Below are 15,920 nucleotides of genomic sequence, written 5' to 3' on the forward strand. Positions count from 1 at the left end.
TACTTTCTGACCGGTGCGGGTCTCTGTCATTCGGACACTTCCCCGCCGCTCTCAGCTTCTGCCCATGGGGAAGATCGATTTCGCCTCGTCCTCTTTCACTGCCCCCCTGTCTCGCCATCAACGGCAATATGCCTCAATCCGTCTCTTGTACCCGAGCTCTTGTGACTTGGGGTCCGCCGAGAGTCAGCATCGCGCGGGGCGAGGAGGTCGTATTTATCGGCTTCTTACCCTTATCGTAGGTACTCCCTGCCTCCCTCATTCGAGGATACCATGCCGAGGGACTGTTACCACCAGTACTGTTTTCTGTAGTCCAATCAATAGAGACATGATAAAAACGGCGGTGAGCGCTGTTGCAATGATTGACAACCGCGAGTGGATAGTTTCATTTAATCGAGGCAGGGTTGAGCACGGAGCAGTTGACGACCAGGGCTTCGGATGTCCGCGGCGGCTTCTGAACTTCCAGGCGTGATCCTTGTGTCTTGAGTTGAACTCACTGCGCGCGTTTGTGACCGATCTTCAGGGTCTTACTGTTTATGGTCGTCTTGAGACCACATGGGTCGGGAAAGTTAAACTTCAAGGGACCAGGGGTTCGGTCCGGAACTTGACAGAGCTAAACTTCAGATCACAAATCCGAAGCTATTGCGGCGTGTCAAGACAAGAGGGACCCAATTTGAGCAACTGTGGCATGGCAAAGAAGAAAAACGGGTTTCCAAACTTCATTCGCCACTTCACTTCTGGAACGATCGTCGTCACCGAAACCCTTCTTGTTGCCATCTTTAGCCCACAAAATCGGTCGGCTATCAACACTATGTTCGGGAACTTGTCAAAGCTCTAGTCAAAGCACGATGCCACTTCGCTAAGTGGGCTGCCCTCGTTTCAAGCCCAGCCCAGACCACTGGGACACAAGGGAAGAGCTGTAGAATAAATGCAGAAATGCCCATCTCATTTCCGCATCTCACGTTCCAGGCCAGGCGAAAGACAGGCTGTTTAAAGTTCACGACTAGTAATAGAGTTCGTAGCTGTATGCGCCTCGCCTGCAACATACGACACGTACTTGGCTGGAGTCACATTAAAAGACAAGGTTCCCTAGATCTACTGTGCTCTCGACAGTACTCATTCTTGATGCGTCTTATATGTAGGTTGATGGGACATTGTGAACATTCATCTCTTGTCTTCGGTCTCGGTTGTCATTTTCTCCCCAACGTTGACGGCAATCTGCCCAAAGAAAAGAGCGAGACCGAACGAAATCATGTTCGCAACTCTTCGAACCGAAGATCGAGATGGGGAGGTGGTCTGCATATCGAGCACAAATCAACCGCCAGCTCCGGGTCAGAATCCAAGTCACTTTGCATGTGATGGGTGCCGGGCTAAGAAGGCAAGTGATGCGCGTGGAAGATAAGGACTTGAAAGAGTAACGCTGACCAGTTCTCTCTAGTTGAAATGCACTGGCCATAGATTTGGTTGCCAACGTTGCAGAGATCGCAATCTCGTATGCACCTACACCAACGCGTCTCAACCCAAGCGGCGCAAGACAGGGAGAATTTCGACTGCTCAAAGGGTCTCTTCGTTTGGAGCCCCAACACCGACAAGCTCGGAAGATTTAATGATTCTACCCCGCACACCTTTGGAAGACGCCAAAGTTTCTATATCAAGCCAACTCCTGGATCAGAACGTAACGAAGGAAGCGAGGCATAATATTGCGCCTATAATTTCTCGACTGCCCACGAACAGGGATACCCACGGCCCAAGCATAACAACTCACTTGTCGACAGACTCAAGCGACTCATCAAACACTTTGCCCACGGACCAACCCGTATCTGTGCCCCCGGAGTTCCCTGATTTAGCTTTGCCGGAGTATATCGAGTCAAGCTTTCAGGAGTTTGATATGGACGAACTACTCGAAGCCGACCTTGCCTTATCAGAGCATGATGAGAGAGAACTCAGACTGGACAGTGTTTTCGCGTCAAGTTCATCATCAGAAAACAGATCCAATTCTCGAGAGAGCAGCTTTGCAAACACAAGCGCGACTTCAGGTGAGTTTCAATGCTTCATCATGGCGTGCAAAGACTAACAGCACCAAGGAGACGCTGAATGGGACGCAATACAACAAAACAAGAGGAAGCGGATGGAGGAATCTCTGCCATCCCCGAAAAGACCCACGGCACATATGTCATCTAGTGGGCGATCTTTAACTCCTTTCTCATCAAAGATTGACCCAAAAATGGAAATTCGCCAACCACGAGAAACTTCAACGACCAGAGACAGGACAAGAACTCATCAAGCGTCTCCGTGCCGCTGCATGGGAGTCACTTTGGGTCACCTCGAGAAGGTTCAAGGTCATACCAAACTCAACAGTCTTTGCTCAGCAGAGAGGTCACTCAACTCTCTTAAGAAGTCGATATCACAGTGTCACGCCCTGCTGCAATGCAGCTCATGCCGCAACCCTTCTAGAGTCATGACCTTTTTAATACTATTGATTGAGAAGATGATTGGTATGTTGGAAGACATAGCATCTGTATGGGAAACGAGTTTCATGTCGTCTTCATCCGAGCGGGACTCATCGCAACTGGATTTGCATGGACACGCGCATCGCTGGTTACCAATTCATATCGGGCAGTTTCAGATTGACTCTGTCCAGGAACGATTCGAAGTCTTTGGATTCCTGATTTTACTTCAAGCAAGGCATATGAACGTTTTCTTAGAGGGGCTGGTATCGCATGCGGCGAGGGAGAATTGGGAGTCTCATCAGAACGCCTTAAGGCCAGTTGGGCTAAGAATTCGAGACTTACAAGAAACGCTGGGGGCGATGACATCTGGATCCGGAAGATAGTATTACTGAGACACGAATAACGAATACACGAGCACTCATCCACTGAGAACGAGACTAATCACTCACACCTCCCCGACGAGCGTGACAATTAGGGCGCAGATCGGACTGGACATCGTGAAGCGACTTGTCGGTTGTGGCCCCCATCTGCTTCAGTATCCGATGTGGAGACCGTTGCAACGCTAATCAAGTAAGTCCCTGGTCCCGAGTCCATGTAACACCTCGAACTTTATTCTATCCTTCCCTCAGGTTCAGGCTTCAGCGCAAAGCATACGCAATGAAATAATGCGTCTCTTCCCAGCCCCTTACCCGCTTTCCTCGAGCAGAATACCGTGGTTAACCCGCGAGTCAACACGTGCAACAGAAGTTGGGATGAGTCCGTGTATGGGACAGCCCGTAAAGAGGGCGAGCGAGAATGGTGCCCTGATTTTAGAGTTCTTAACAGAAAGTCTATTAGGGGGTGTCTCCCGGCCCGACCCCTTGCAACGGTCAAAGCTTGGCGAAAACGAAGCCAGTGGCGCACATGTATTCGTGGCACTCGGAGGGAGAGAATTGCGTGACGGATACCACTCTGTGTCAACACGGACAGATCCGGTTTTATCTGAGTCGTCTTTGCCGACGTAGAAGAATGCAACAGTTTGGAAAGAGGGGCTTTTGACCATCAACCGCCTTCGCATTGAAAACTTGCCGATATATCCACTGAACGCGGTCTCAGCACCATTTCGCGGCCTCTTGGTAAAAACCGAAGCATGACCTGATACTTTCTACGCGCCCGCACTTGCACCGGTGGGATGCAACAACGGCTTCTCCACTAAATAGTCAATCCGGTGTATCCCTTATCCCCCCGCGGAACGTCCATTTTGATGACAATGTACTGCCCGTAAATCCACCTCGCTGTCACTCGGAGGCCGTCAAAACCTTGTCCCAGACGGAGCTCGCCGCTTCCCCACGTGGCTACATCGAGCAGGACGGTGCGCGCGAATACTGCATGACATTATCGGCATCTTCCTAACTAGGAAGTCAGCCGATTCTGAAGTCAGAAACGTGAAAAAAAGACCTCAGTTCCTCATAAGGCTCTTGGCAGCTATCAGGTAATCGGGAATGAAATAATTGTGATTGTTTCGTAGAATGACTGCACAATAGATAACCGCCATTAAAAGGAATATTTCTATCCTAACATAGCCAAAGAGTTAGGGCAAACCCAGATAACAACCTTCTCATGGTGTGGTGGTACAAACATCAAATAAACAGCAGATCATCCCATGTAGTGGGCAGAGTAAACGTGTGATATTCATGTACTATTGAGTTTGAACTAGAACGGCTTCTGGAAACCTTTGATATTGACATCTATCCACTAAGATCGGGCAGCAAACGCTTTTTGAACTCAATTGTCGCTACCGGGTTTGGCAAATATTGAGTCTCAGCGCGCAAGCTTTCAGGCCTACTTTGACCTTCCGCAAAGCGCATGTCGTAAGTCATGAGCAAATGCGCCATTATGGCTTTTATCTCTTGTGCAGCAAAGAAGCGTCCTGGACACGCGTGCCGCCCATACCCGAAGCTCAGCGATGCCGGGTTTGACGCGACGTACTGTGCTCGACCATCCAGCTCTGGCTGCTTCTCTCTCAAGCTGCTGAACCGGAATGCGTCAAAAGTTTCGGGTTCAGGATAAACAGACCCATCCATGGTTATTGCCTGTGTTGGAATCCCGATGGTCGTATGAGCGGGAATAGTGAAACCGGACGACAGCTTGAATGGTCGATGGACTACACGTTCGAAGGTGACTGCGATTTAATTAATCAACAAGTAATGAAAATGAGGAGGGATGGTCTTACTCAGAAGAAGAGGGTTGAATCGTTGACTCTCTTTCATAAAGCTGTCCATCTTGTTCATTTTTAAGAAACCAGACTTGTCGATAAAACCATCCGATCCGGTGCAATTGATTACCTCTTGTCGCAACGGTTCAATTATCTCGGGTCGCTCGCACAAATCGTAGATGAGTTGTGCAGGCGCAGCAGCGCTTGTGTGTATCGCAGCAAAGCTGACCTTCAGAAGAATGCTTGCGAGGAACTTCAGGTCTGTTTCCTCGCCTTTGGCTTGCTCGGCCATCCAGTAGAGCAAGTCCATTGCTTTCTCTCCGGTCCGCTGACGAGCTTCAAGCAGCGGGATAGCTGCAGCTTCGGCGGCAGCATAGTGATTCGCAATATTCTGAATCTCGGGGATGAATCGTGCTACAACTGGCTTCAAGAACTCGGGATACTTCTTTAGCTTTTGAGCTCCGATAAAACCGTCGATAGCGAACTGAATAGATGACTGGACCCATTCCTTGTTGTGCGACAATGTTGTTCCCCCAAACATGCAGCTGGAAACCCTCGCCACAATTTGGGTGAGGACCTCCACAACGGGGACGGGGGTCCATTCTATGCCAGTCAGATCTCAAGACAGGATGTCGAGTTTGTAAAACGTACCATCGCAGGTAGGAAATGTGTCACTGAATGCGTCTACAATTTCTCTTTGAACAGCAGGCATCACATCCGCTATTACTGCTTCAGCAAATTTATATCGTTGCTTGGCTGAGAGGCATACATACCAAGGTGATGGTTCAACTGTGCCTTGACAACACGAGGGTGGAGTGTAGATCGGCTTCCCATTGTAGTGTACTTGCCCTCAAACATCTAATGTTTTTATCAGTACTGGAGAACGCACTCATTCACCATTTTGTTGGATCTTACTTCGATGAAAGTAGCCACAAAGTCGACATGGTCAATTGGAGCAGTCTTGAGCTCTTCAAGATACTTGGTAGGTATCATCAAACGCTCTCCAAGTGGGCTTGGTACATAGAAGAATCCATCCCCGGACTGTGAAGTATTAGAGGTCTGCTACGTAGAAGCAAGTACAGGCTGCATACAATCTTGTAACCCTGCTCGAGCATCTCTTTGGCATTTTCTCGAAATCGCTCCCTGTTTTGTTGTATGCTCTTCTTGTCATTCCCGCCAACAACTAAAACGCCGGGAGCCAGAATTTGCTTCTCAGACTGAAAGTTGTGATAGAATATCAAACTCAGGCCACCGATGACGATCAGCGATGCCAGCGCCCATAACGGTGATCGAATGACATCAATATGCACCAATGCTGGTAACAGCAAAGACTCCGTGTCGAACAAGGATCCCATACTGAGACTTCGGCTGAAGATAGCGATGCAATGTTGGCGAGGACTCGGGAGGATGCGTGAAAGGGGAGAAAGTTCCCTTCGAGGTGCAGGCAGCCGACTTTGACAGTTTGACAACTGAGCTTCATGAGACGAAGTTTGCCATTCAGAGTGCCTTAGTTTATCTTCGGCGATAGCCAGTTTAGCAGAATTTCACCGTTTCATTCCTAAAGCGCTGTTGACCGAGCGCACCATTTCCGTATTAGGCAACTCGCCGACGCACCAATTGATGATGATACATGAAGTTGAATAACTTTAACGGTTCCGCACACTGCATCATCGAAAAGTTTTTTCTCACACAAGGAAAAGAATACCACAAATCATCGTTATCATGGGAGAACCGATTCGCGACGAGCCACTCACCACCACTGTCACTCCGGCCAAGAGGTCGTTGGAGATCGACGACCCCTTTCAACCTTACAAGGTTGAGAGATTTGACGATGGGCTAAGATACGATACGCTCCAGGTCCATGCAGGCCACCGACCAGACCGAGAGACGCATGCTCGGGCAGTGCCGATTTACAACAGCGTGGTGAGTGGAGGTGTGTCAAATCTTCACCCGACGTGAAATTGCTGACAGTCTTCTATCAAGTCCTTTATCTTCACCGACAGCGCCCATGCTAAAAGGGTGTGTGCTATGGAGGGTGCTGGCTACTTTTACAGCAGAATTTCCAACGTGAGAAGTCTCCGAGAGCATATTGCTAGGTTCAACGGCTTACATATTCCGCTTTAGCCAACAGTCGCTGTTTTTGAAAAGAGAGCCGCGGCTCTTGAAGGTGGAACTGCTGCTGTTGCCACCGCATCCGGACAGGCCGCAATCTTCAACACCATTATCTGTCTTGCTGGAGCTGGTGACAATGTAGTCGCCTCAATCAACCTGTACGGAGGCACTTACAGTTTGTTCAAGACCCTTCTACCTCGCCTCGGCATCTCAATCAGGTGGGCCAAAAAAGAAACTCGCGAGGAGTTTGAAAAGCACATCGACGACAAGACCAAGATGCTATTTGTCGAGACTATCGGAAACCCTCGTTGCAGCATTCCCGACCTGAAAGAGCTAGGAGAGCTTGCACATGAAAATAACGTGCCGTTCGTTGTAAGTAGCTTGCCCAGACATGATGATGTGACCTTCATACCTGACCCTCCGTTCAGGTGGACAACACCTTTGGTGCTTGCGGTATCTGGTGCAAGCCTATCGACTTCGGAGCAGACATCATTTTGCACTCAGCCACTAAGTGGATGGGTGGACACGGCACAACGGTTGGAGGTGTCATCATCGACTGTGGCACTTTCGACTGGGGCAAAGCGGGTGAAAGGTTCCCACGAATGATCAAGAAGGAAGGTCCTATGAGCTTCTCCTACTGGAAAGCTTTCGGAAATATCACGTTCGCCATGGCCATGAGAATCGATATCCTGATGGAAGTCGGATCCACTTTGGCTCCTGCATCAGCTCAACAACTCCTCATTGGAATGGAGACGCTCAGTTTGAGGTGCGAGAAACACGCGAAGAACACAATTGAGATTGCTCGCTTCCTGGAAGCACACCCTAGAGTTGCCTGGGTCAACTATCCTGGTAAGCATACAATGTCAACGACGGCAGCAAACGCCACGGTCTTGAAGTTCTGGCTTATCTAACCACGCTTGTAGGCCTCGAGAAGAATCAATATTACGAGAATGCGCAAAAGTACTTGAAGAACGGTTACGGAGGCGTTCTCGCGTTTGGTCCGAAGGGTGGAGACGTCGCCAGCAAGATGCTGATGAACTACGTGAGAGTCATCTCACACCAAACAAAGTAAGTCTCGAACCGTCGGACTGGTTGACACAAATGCTAACATTCTGGCCAGTGTGGGAGATTCGAAGACGCTAGCCACTCATCCCTGGAACTCCACCCATGTTATCATGCCCGAGAAGGACAGGCGTGAAGCCGGAATTACGCCCGTGAGTGCTTAGTTCTGACTGTGAAGAAGAATTGCTAACTCCGTCACGCATAGGCTTTCATCCGATTTTCGGTTGGAACTGAGGATGTCAGAGACATCATTGAGGATCTTGACCAAGCTCTAGCGAAATTGCCCGACGACATTGTCAATGCTCATGATGAAAAGCTGGAGGCCAAATTGACTTCCAATGGGGACCATCCGACTGTTATTGAAGCGGCTGTGTGCGAGAAGGTTGACTTCACTGATGCGGATGTGTCACTGTCCAAGCAGAACGTCCCGATGGGTCGTCAAACTGATGTCGGGAACTGGTAGGCTCGCAAGGATTGAGAGGAACGTTTAATCGGAAGAATAGGAATCCAGCATAGCCCATTTGCGATCTGTAGCTACAGGAACTGTCATTTTTATGAATAAAAAGAGTCATGCAATCAATAAATGCGTCCAGAAACACACGGAGGGACTCTCTGTGTGTCACTACTGCTGGAGTTAAGGTGCGCAATTCAAATGTTTCGGGTAATCTGTTATGCTTCGTAAACTGCTCCATCAAGCATCAATCAACTCACTTGTGAAGTGAAGCCCGGTTAACAGCGGTACAATTGTGAACGGAAAATAAAGCTTGGGATAACAGGAGTAACTACGAGTGATGCATAATATCGGAAGTATAGAAATGGTAGGCCGACTTGTAAAGACCTGATGTCAAATTTAGAGGAGATATGAGGGGAACTGCCTTGTCTTGATTGGCCGATGCATGCGACTGAGATGGAATCTCAGTTTTCATAGATGGAGCCGAAACCCTTCAACGCTAAGATTCAATTTGATGAAATGCTGTGCATACTATGGAATCGCTATGAAATGCGTCTATCTCAAAATCATGCTGACCGTTGACGTTGCATCAAACAGAATGGTATCTCGGAGTCGTCTCGCTCCATGCCTCATTACCACTCATTTGGTATTCCAAACCCTTCATGAATGACTGCAAATTCTTGCTGCAGGGCTGCAGACTCCGTCTTCTTTCCACGAGCTCTTCATGAACTAGCTCCCACTCACGGCACATGGTCCACAACACCCTCTTCGATGCTTTGTAGTCCAAGCTGGTCTCAGAAGATAGGACCGACACAGAAGAGCAAAGAGCCGAGCCTTCTTGGTGACCTGTCTGAGATGCTTTCAGTTCCTTCTCCCAGCTGTAGATGTCGTTAACAACAGAAATATGCTTGGAGCAGTTCATCTCGATATCATGGACGGTATTGAGCTCTTCTGCAGTGAGATCCAGCTTCATACTGAAACGCATCAATGCGGACAACAGCCTTCAATCTGTTAGCCGCGGGTAAAGAGAATACGTCTTGAGTGGGGTGGACCAACGCTTTGCCCACATCTCTTTCTCGGTACCTGAGATACTCCCCCAACTCCTGGATGGACAGACGAGATTTGTCTGTCTGAGCTCGCATGAAAGTAAAGACTGGTTCCAAGATCTCTTCTGCTAGAGCCTTATCGCAGGATCGCATGTCGTTCCACAGGTCGTATGTGATCCACTCTACGGGAACGTTGCGGTCAGGTTGCGTGTCGCCTTTTGACAAGAGGATCAGCCGTTCGTTATACGCCGACCCATCTTCCAGTGACATATCCTCAAGCAAATCTTGGATACGTTAGCTTATTACCATCCACTTGTAATGGATACACGAGAAAGATCGGGTATCCCACATCAGGTAGTGATACTTACCATCGATCAAGAACAGCAAGGTCAACAGCCGGCAAGCAAAGCCTATTCTGTCGTCAAGGGCAACAGGATAGTAGAAGCAGGTTACTCGAGAGAAGCCTGCAGCGATGAACTTCTTGCGCGCTTTGTCGTTCTCGAAAGGCCAGTGCTCTAAGAAGAAACCGTTTACTTCGGCAGAGATCTGGGGCTCTAGTCGATGAATATTGGCGGAAAATCGAGACACTGAATTTGAACTGGTCGGACTGTACTCTCTGCTAATCCTTTCGTCCGAGTTCCATTGTACCTTCGGCGATGACGTTGTAAGAGGGAAGATGAGGGAAGCGAGCGCATGAAGGGAGAACATTGGGACGATGTTTGATACAGCGGACTGTTCCCGCTGTCAAAGATATCAAGTACTTCGTGACGTAGCCAAGATCAGGTTGAGCATCAGTGAAATTCGATGACTGGTGGTGATTTAAGTTTGATTCTACTCAAGGTTTTACTTGAGACGAATTTCGACCTCTGGACCCGACTGCTCAGGAACCCCTGCCCCATCACTCATCTGATGGGGGAATGCTCCGGCAATGTCAAACTCGGAACCTCCCAAACAGGAAAATCGCCGCGTCAAGCAAACCCCAAGACTCCCATGACAATGGCCAACGGCTACAAGAATAGCAGAACAATGGTTGGAATGAGGGGAAGATAAGGAGACTAAGCTCGCAAACTGCCAATCCCAGTAAGTCAAAAAGCGGTTTGTAGCCTCTCAACTTCATCGCCATACCTAACAGCGGAAAAGTTGAAGAACAATGAATCAAGCCAACAGAGAAAGTGTAAAACCTGCATCTCCCATAATTCCGCAATCTTAACGCCATGTTCTCAAATGATACGTAAGCTTAATCGTTATTCGCGGAAAATGTCCAGGAAAATAACCTCCACCCCCACTGGCCTGGGACTATGCTAAAGCTTCGGTCTGAAGTCTGTCGCAGCTTGCTGTGACCTAGTCTCTTGCAAGTTCTTCTCGCCAAACCATAACGTCCGACAGTCGGATATGGGCCCTTCCAACTCTGTATATCTTTCTCCCAAAGTTAGGATTGTTCTCCCGTTCCAACGACCGGCGGAGCTCTCCCATGAAGCAGTGTCTTGCCCGTATCCCTGGACCTTCTTTGACTCCGTTGCAAGTGCCGAATACGCAACTGCAACTCCTACGAAATGGGCTGAACTGACCGGAAGACCAGCAGCTATGATTGGTGCGGCCAAGTCCGCTGGAAGTAGCTTAGTGATTGTTGCGGCAGGTGCAACCGTGTTGATAGTGACCCCACTATCTCGAAGCGTAGAGCGCATGGCGCGCATGAAATTGACCAACTGCATCCATCAGTGAGATTTCTTCAAAGCCTCACATAGCACTGTTCTTACCGCTGCTTTTGTGCCACTGTACACCGGTAGTGATTGCTCGGCCGAGTATGCAGTCGCGCTCGACGTCAGAACGATGCTTCCTTTCGTCTGATTGGATCTCATGTTATGCAGTGCCAGCTTGACAAAGTTCAAAGTTCCACGGAGGTTTACGTCAATAACATCGTAGTTCGGTTCGAGCAAGTTGCCCTGGGCGTCGAAAGAGTCGGTGAGGTATGTACCATCTTCACTCTGCCCAGCATTTGCAACAGCGATGTGAATGACACCAACATCGGCAAACGCATCGCGCAGATCAGACCACTGGCTGATATCGCACTTGCGAAAACAAATTGTTGACGGCAACGTCTCCTCAGGCTCCGAGATGTCAAGGATAACAACATCGGCACCCTTAGTTGCCAAGACTTTGGCTGTGGCCAACCCGATCCCAGATGCCCCTCCTTTAACAAACAAGTCAGGAAAGCTGCAGGCTCAGACAACGTTCTGCGATTGCTTACCTGTGATAAGGGCCTTTCTGCCGCTCTGCAGCGGAATATCCTCTTCCTTGATTGATAAGGTAGCCATTGTGGAGTAAGTGTGGACAGGGGCGTCTGCTGGTCTCGGTATCCCAGTCATTCCCTCACGATGCGGGCACTGACAGAGACTTATTTGACGGTCGCTACTTCGTGCGGATGTTTTTCCGTGATCGGCGTCTGCCCTGCCAGTTCTGCTTCCGAGTTTGTATGTCGTGTAACCAAACACCGAACCGATCGGCCGGCTGGTGCCGGAGCCAAACATCTGCACGGAGCGCCAGGGACACGGAGTATTACCGTTTTGGGATAAAGTATCCTCCGTCCTTTGTTCCTCATACCAGGGTCTGTTTGCCAGAACTCCGAGCTCTAGAGGTCATTTGGTCGGACACGCAAACCCTGGAACAGCCAATTAAGAAGTCGCTATTACTTTTGCGGTGAGCCTAAACACCGGCCTACTTCTCATGCCAGCAAGATCCAGCATGCTATGACCTTGGAAGCATCGTTGTGAATTTTGAAACATTTGGTGAACGATTTAATCCAGCTAATGATGGAAGTTTCGAACTATTCAGTGCCCACGACGTTGTTGTGGGCATTTGCTTTCGTACGTGTTAATCGCGACAGAAGCCTTGGTGGTAGCTATCTTTACTTACGCCACCAGATATGCGCTAGTTTCACTCTGCTGAAATGGAGGGGTATTCAGCGACATCCTTTGGCTCGATTCCCAGGACCCTTCACAGCAAAGTTCAGCGATGTAAGTTGGAGATATGCGTTGGCGTGTTCGTGAAGATACCCAGCTGACAGGATTTGTCTTGGAGTTCTCTCACTGTCGTAGATTTCTAGGTGGACGGCAGCCCTATGAAATGCTGAAGCTACATCAAAAATATGGTATGCTTTCTATGGTGTATTGCAAACTGGCAATGGCTGATGATACGACACGAACCAGGCCCCGTTGTGAGAGTTGCGCCCAATGAACTGTCATTCAACACAGCTCAGTCCTGGAAAGACATCTATGACAAAAGGAAAGGCCATAGCCCGTTCATCAAGAGCGACTTTTATGACGGCGGGAACTTCGCTGCTGAAGCACACTCGATAGTCAGTGTGCGAGACCCTGACGAACATGCACAGATGCGTCGATATCTCCGCGACGCCTTTTCGGATCGTTCACTCAGGGAGCAAGAGTACCTCATTAGCCAAGTGATCGATCACTTCATCGACCGTATTGGAGAGGAGGGAGGCAAGCCTGACGGTATTGATATCGTCATGTGGTTCAACTTGACAACATTCGATATTATTGGTAGTCTTGCTTTCGGTCAATCTTTCGGCGGAGTCTCTTCAGGTTTGTTAGCCTCGTATTTCGGTCACTTTATCTGATGCAAATACTAACCTTTCTCGCCCCTAATCGTAGGGGAGGAACATCCTTGGGTCTCCATTGTGGTTAAAAGTCTCAGAATGGGAGCAATGGCCGACTGCTTCAAAAGATTTCCTTCAGTTGGAGCAGTCTTTCAGAAGATGTTTCCGAGTCTTTTGACGAAGCTAATCGAGGACACGCGAAAACACGAGGCTTACACTATGGAACTGGTTCAAAAGTACGTTGCACACAGATCACATGGCAAGAGCTAATTAGTGATCTAATTGCATTGTGAGCACAGGCGAATCAACCAGCAAAGTGACCGAAAAGACTTCCTCACAAAGATCTTGGAATATCGGCAGACAGACAATCTTTCCGACGTTCAGATTGCAGCGCATTCGTCGGACTTTGTGTAAGTGTTTTTAATCTGTTACTCGACACAAAACCACTGATAAAGAGGCAGAATCGCGGGAAGTGAGACAGCTGCGACGGCATTGTCGTGCATCACTTACTACCTTCATCACAACTCCAGCATCCTTGAACAACTCCGCCAGGAAATCCGCACTTCATTCAAAGCTTACGACGAGATTAATGACGCTTCAACCACGGGGCTAAAGTTATTGAATGCCATCATACTGGAGGGAATGCGGATGTACCCTCCACTCCCGTTCCCTCTCCCTCGGGTTGTTCCTCAAGGGGGGGATACAGTTGACGGGCATTTTATTCCTGCAGGCGTAAGTGAAATCTCATTTAATAATAGAGGTGAAACATTTCTCATAGTGTTTGCCCTCGCAGACTATTGTGTCAACCAATCCTTTCGCTGCATCAATGTCACCGGAACATTTTCATGAGCCCTGGGCCTTCAACCCTGAGAGATGGATGAACTCAAACAAAGAGGATATCCTCGAAGCGAGCCAGCCCTTCTCACTTGGAACCAGGAACTGTCTAGGGAAAAGGTAAGAGCTGAAATGTTTATTGTATTCACTAGTCCAAGCTCACTAACTGACATTTCCTTTACAACCAAAGTCTTGGATGGATGGAGCTTCGTACTGTACTCGCCAAAATGCATTTCAAGTACGATCTGGAGTTGTTGGATCCCAGCATGGACTGGCATGCGTCGTCACAGATGCACACTCTTTGGCAAAAGCCAACTATGAAGGTCACTGTTCAGCCTGTGGCTCACTAAGGCATAGGATTTGAAAACACCTCGCAAGTTTGAAGGCGTAGATAGAGATATCTTCAACATCAATTATACCCAGATACACGACGTCTTTGCCTATCTAGTACTGATGCTTTTTCAAAAAATGAAAGATGCGGGTCGCTACAAAGCAGTATGGCAATTCCTGGTTTCGGCGAAAGCTCCCTAAGTTCTCGTAGCCGCCAGCCACTCATCGGACAGTAATCGTCTGACTCTCGGCATCCTTCTCGGGATCCCAGTGACCCACGTATCCATCTCTTCCAGTAAGATATGTCCCTTTAGCCTGTTCTTCCGCTGAAGCACGGAAGACAGCATGTTTCTTGTTTGTCCAGTCAAGGCCCTTCCACACAATGCCTTCCGCGTCAACAAATTCAGCATCCATTTCAGGCCGCAGAAGATAGACGATGGAGTACTTGTGTCGTCCCATCTCATCTTTGTGAGGAATGATGCGATGCAGACTTGACTCCAGCACGCCTCCGGAGATGAAGCGCAGCGCATCTCCGACATTGACCACCGCGTGGCCGGGCTTAGGTGCAATGTAATACCACGTCTCTTCATTGGGCTTCAGAACCTGCAAACCCGCAACTTCGGTGAAGACAATCGAAAGGCTGCCAGCATCGGAGTGCGCGATCTGTCCCACCTTGTCGTTCTCCACCTCAGCAAGCGTGTATTTGAGCAGGCCGAGGGCTGTAGGGCAAACTGCATTTTTCCGGTGGTACTGCTGGTACGCCAGATTGTCTTTCAACCCCAAGGCTTCGGAAATTCGAGTGAGTAGAAGAATGCTCATTTCGCGGAAGCTCGACATAGCTTGTTTGAGTGGGTCAAGCTCATTGGCAATCACCTCCGGTCCAGGGAAAGACGAGGGATCGTCAATCTTAGAAATAGGATGCTCGAACAGCTACGCAAGGTCAACTTCTGAAGGCGATGTACCAAAAGCTTAGTGCAGCTCACCATCAAGCCCTCAAAGCCATCCTTCTTCCCCTCCACTGGTCCGTTTCCATGACCGGCAGGCTTGTATCTAGAGAAAATAAAAAGAGTGGGTTAGTCGATTATGTGTTTTGTTCAGATGCTCGACGGTTATTCGTACCCCATAACCAAGTGCTCATCGTGATCTCTGTCAACAAGCCATTTCGACTTTTCTTCTTGGGGAAGATCGTAGAAGCTCGTCGCAAGCGTGTACATGTCTTGAACTTCCTTCATGATCCTGCCTGAAGCAACATTGCGACAGTCGAGGTAGAAGAAGCCAAGGTCTGTGCATGCTTTCAAGAGGTCTTCCTTGACGGATGCATCTCCATCCATGAGCTTCTGGAGAGATACAACTCTCAGGTCTGCGTCCTCCTTAGCGACCTTTTCGGTGGGTGGAATCTGTGCAGACATGCTGGCGGTATAGACGTTCAAGATTGCAATGACTCAGATGAAGTGTTACTGAAAATTGCGACGACTTCTTCACCGGCAGAAACGACGTCAGAAACACGGCCAGGTCATATCTGCGTTGCCAAAGCTCAAGGGTGCCATGTTCATTGGTGGTGTGTACCAATCGCGTTGACCTTTGCGGGTTTCGGTATTTTCCCCTTTTAGGAAACACCGCAGAGTCACACTGCCAGTATTGCGAATCCGGCTACAATCGCACCCTAACCATCATATCGAGAATACTTTGATCTTTCCAATCTGCTATGCGGTGAGGTGCAATGTGAGATTTATGCCAATAAAATATTATCTCGCGACCCGTTCGAACCTTATGTTCAGCGATGGCTTCCACCACATCACATGCATGTGACTTTCCTTCAGCCAATCCAGAT

General features: G+C 48.9%; 4 protein-coding genes across 4 annotated transcripts; 1 reads left to right on the forward strand and 3 right to left on the reverse strand.

The window, feature by feature from the left end:
* Nucleotides 1-4,615: 4,615 nt before the first annotated feature.
* On the reverse strand, nt 4,616-5,499 carry COL26b_005286 (uncharacterized protein; the record flags this gene model as incomplete). The annotated part of the gene is made up of 2 exons (XM_053178138.1): nt 4,616-5,244; nt 5,415-5,499. 2 exons carry the CDS (start codon nt 5,497-5,499, stop codon nt 4,616-4,618), a joined length of 714 nt encoding a protein of 237 aa, XP_053037913.1.
* Nucleotides 5,500-6,363: 864 nt separating this feature from the next.
* Nucleotides 6,364-8,278, forward strand: COL26b_005287 (uncharacterized protein; the record flags this gene model as incomplete). The annotated part of the gene is made up of 7 exons (XM_053178139.1): nt 6,364-6,564; nt 6,613-6,708; nt 6,766-7,125; nt 7,182-7,602; nt 7,677-7,821; nt 7,874-7,967; nt 8,021-8,278. 7 exons carry the CDS (start codon nt 6,364-6,366, stop codon nt 8,276-8,278), a joined length of 1,575 nt encoding a protein of 524 aa, XP_053037914.1.
* A 2,749-nt stretch (nt 8,279-11,027) lies between these two features.
* On the reverse strand, nt 11,028-11,627 carry COL26b_005288 (uncharacterized protein; the record flags this gene model as incomplete). Its single annotated transcript, XM_053178140.1, has 2 exons — nt 11,028-11,473; nt 11,561-11,627. 2 exons carry the CDS (start codon nt 11,625-11,627, stop codon nt 11,028-11,030), a joined length of 513 nt encoding a protein of 170 aa, XP_053037915.1.
* A 2,684-nt stretch (nt 11,628-14,311) lies between these two features.
* Nucleotides 14,312-15,498, reverse strand: COL26b_005289 (uncharacterized protein; the record flags this gene model as incomplete). The annotated part of the gene is made up of 3 exons (XM_053178141.1): nt 14,312-15,019; nt 15,073-15,139; nt 15,209-15,498. The coding sequence occupies 3 exons, from the start codon at nt 15,496-15,498 to the stop codon at nt 14,312-14,314; spliced, it is 1,065 nt and encodes a 354-aa protein (XP_053037916.1).
* Between the last annotated feature and the right edge of the window lie 422 nt (nt 15,499-15,920).

The sequence above is a fragment of the Colletotrichum chrysophilum genome, assembly GCF_026319265.1.
Source record: "Colletotrichum chrysophilum strain AFK26 chromosome Unknown scaffold_35, whole genome shotgun sequence".
NCBI lineage: Eukaryota > Fungi > Ascomycota > Sordariomycetes > Glomerellales > Glomerellaceae > Colletotrichum > Colletotrichum chrysophilum.